The sequence below is a fragment of the Erpetoichthys calabaricus genome, chromosome 4 (assembly GCF_900747795.2).
Source record: "Erpetoichthys calabaricus chromosome 4, fErpCal1.3, whole genome shotgun sequence".
Lineage (NCBI taxonomy): Eukaryota > Metazoa > Chordata > Cladistia > Polypteriformes > Polypteridae > Erpetoichthys > Erpetoichthys calabaricus.
The window spans coordinates 222,001,021-222,003,909 of NC_041397.2; the positions used below are offsets into that span (position 1 = coordinate 222,001,021).

Here is a 2,889-nt window from a genome sequence, read left to right on the forward strand (position 1 = left end):
AAAATTAGAAATAAGTTGTCTCTGTCCAAATATTTATGGACCTAACTGTATATGACATAACTGAGCTCTATTTTATGAGGGTGTCAAAATGTGGCACAAAAGTGTTTTCTTAAACCCATTGTCACAAATCAATGTTAAATTGAATAGACTGTAAGGACTGTTTTTTGCCTTTACAAGTTGACAAATTTTAACCACCCGTTTATTTGTTTCAACTCTCCTTCCAACTTCAAGTTTGCCATGCAGCTCAATCCATATCCCTACAACTCAGATAAAATATTTTACACTGTAGAAAATGATTGGTGATTTTATAAACAGATGCATATTTCGTAGCATATGAAGTGCCATTACACAATATTAGTGCCACTATGTTTCATAGAAGAAAAATGTAAGAAAAATGTATTACTAGTTTTGAAATCTAATTAAATTCCTCTTTACAATAGAAATCCTACACAATCTTTTGTTGCCAATAGCAGGCACTTGAAGCCGAACCAGCATGCCTTGAATGTTACTTTTATACTTTACTGCCTATTATTAAACACAATTCATCTTTTCGCCTTGTACTGATGTTTTCTGCATTTTGGCTATAACTCATCTTTCTTCTACACCCACATTAGCTGACATTGCAAGCCCACTGAACTAAAAATACATCTCAGAACAAGATTCACCATACTCCCCCATTCTTTCTCTTCTTACCATATCAAATATTTTAAACCTTTTCTAATGGTAAAATCTGAAAATAAAAAAGCACATAGTATATAGCCCTGTTGTACTATGTTATCCATTCATGTATCTTATCACACAAGGTTTTTCTTCTGTTTTCACAATATTAATAAAATGATGTTGCCTCCTATCTGCATGAGATCAATAAGGGTTTGTTGCTATTACTAGATTACAGTATCTGAGCTACAAGTGATGCTTAAAGCTTGTTTGTAACAATTTTATTTCAGTTAATATAAGCATAGTTTTAATTTTGGTAAGTGATACTTTCCATCATAGGTTTAAGGTGACTTATTCTAATTATATTTCTATGGAGTACATCTGGAGTCTCAGATTTCCTCTAAAGGTTCAAATGTTTAAAGATGTACTGCATTCATACTGATTTAGCAATTCTGACTTGCATCATGTAATGTGTTGTCTGACATGTACCATTATTATGTCTGTTGCAACTGGACTAGGCTCCTGCCCTTAATTAACCCTGATTGGGATTACACAATTAGGAAATTGGTGAGTGTCAATCTGTAGAGCTAGTCATTTTATAAGGCTGCCTACTTCAAGACTAGCGAGTGCTATGCAATTTACAGATTTGCAACTTAATGCCAACCTGCAATCAAAACAAAACATAGGAATACACATATATTCAAAGCCTTAAAATGGGAAATAAACTGAAAAACAAAAATGAAGTTTGTCTCTATAAAAACACTCTTTCATTATAATCTTAAAATAATTTAAATAAATATATGTAATATGTACAGTATGTATACTATATTAGGTCACTTAATAGCCATTTATGATTCAGGTAAATATCAACTCTGTTTAAACAGTCACCTGCCCCCTGATTTTCACCAAAGGGAAGCTGTTGCTTTTTACACAATTTCATTTTCTGGACAAGTCTGTTGGTTTATGCTGGGAACCATTACAGACTCTGGTGCTGCTTTGCAGTATGGTTGCACCAACTTCTCTGCGACCCACTTCACTGAGATCTCAGGTTCTGCTTCTTCATCCTCTTCATTTTCTTTCTGATGCAGCACATACATTCCGTGCTGTTCACAGCCAGAGTCAAACACATACTTTCCTGGGCCACAAGGGTAGTTGCCTTTAAAGTTCCCCACGTATCTGTGGTTGAGATGAATTATTTCTCCAGCACCATCTTGTTTCCCTTCAGTCCAGGTGCCCACATACTTTGAACCAGTTCCAGAATATGTATATCCACCTTGACCATGCCTTTGATCATTAAACCATTCCCCATCATAGATATCTCCATTTGGATATGTGTAAACCCCATGACCATGTCGATGGTCTTCTGCCCAACCGCCTTCGTATTTGGAACCATCAGGGTAATAAAATATACCATGGCCATGTTTTTTATTTTGAAAGTATTCTCCAATATAGCATGCACCATTTGTAAATCTGTATTTTCCCTGTCCATTTCTTTTTCCGTTTTCATACTGCCCTTCATATGTGTCTCTATTTGGCAGAATAGCTTTTCCATGTCCATGCCTCTCCCCATCGTCATTGCGCTCACCTTCATACTCGCCTAAATAGATGCCTTGCTCTTCCTCTGACTCCTCTGATCCAGAATCTGACATTTTTTCTGAATATGGGGTTGTTTATTTTGGGAATTCAATTGCTCTTGTTAACTAGAAAAAGGATGTGGCAAAGAGAATATGGGAGGAGATGTTCCTGATGAAGACTAAAAGACAAACTAAACTTGCACCAGCTGATATTACATCTGGCTCTGTGAAAAACTACACTTGCAACTCCTTTTATTTCATACCATTCCATTCTTGTTTAAGCCCCACCCAGTTATGAGAATGTGTCCATTCCATTGTAATACAGGTAGGTATATTTAAAAAAAATTAGTTTTTTTTTTTTTAAAGTAGGGGCACAAATGTTCAAAGCTATCAAAGCAGATGGCAACATAATTTATATGTTATGGTGTGCATAAATTTCTTTAGAACTATATGACCTGAACTAATAGATTTTTGCTTGAAAGTCTTGTCACTCACCCAAATGGTATCTGCAATGCTGAGATCCAGTTCACCATGTAATTTATGTATGGGTCATTGTGGTACTGTTAGTTTCTTTTTTTTTTTTCTTCAAACGTATTGCAGCATTTTAATGTTCCAAGTATTGTTATCACTGTTAGTACAATATGTGGCATGGCCACCT

The 2,889-nt window shown here is 35.4% G+C and overlaps 1 protein-coding gene across 1 annotated transcript; it reads right to left on the bottom strand.

Moving 5' to 3' along the window:
* Positions 1 to 1,583: 1,583 nt before the first annotated feature.
* LOC114651216 (radial spoke head 1 homolog) lies at positions 1,584 to 2,620 on the bottom strand. Its single transcript, XM_028801161.2, has one exon. The coding sequence runs from the start codon at positions 2,304 to 2,306 to the stop codon at positions 1,584 to 1,586; it is 723 nt and encodes a 240-aa protein (XP_028656994.1). The 5' UTR covers positions 2,307 to 2,620.
* Positions 2,621 to 2,889: the final 269 nt, after the last annotated feature.

Excerpts from the sequence above, each read along its gene's own strand:
- LOC114651216 (XM_028801161.2), bottom strand. The coding sequence starts at position 2,306 with ATGTCAGATTCTGGATCAGAGGAGTCAGAGGAAGAGCAAGGCATCTAT.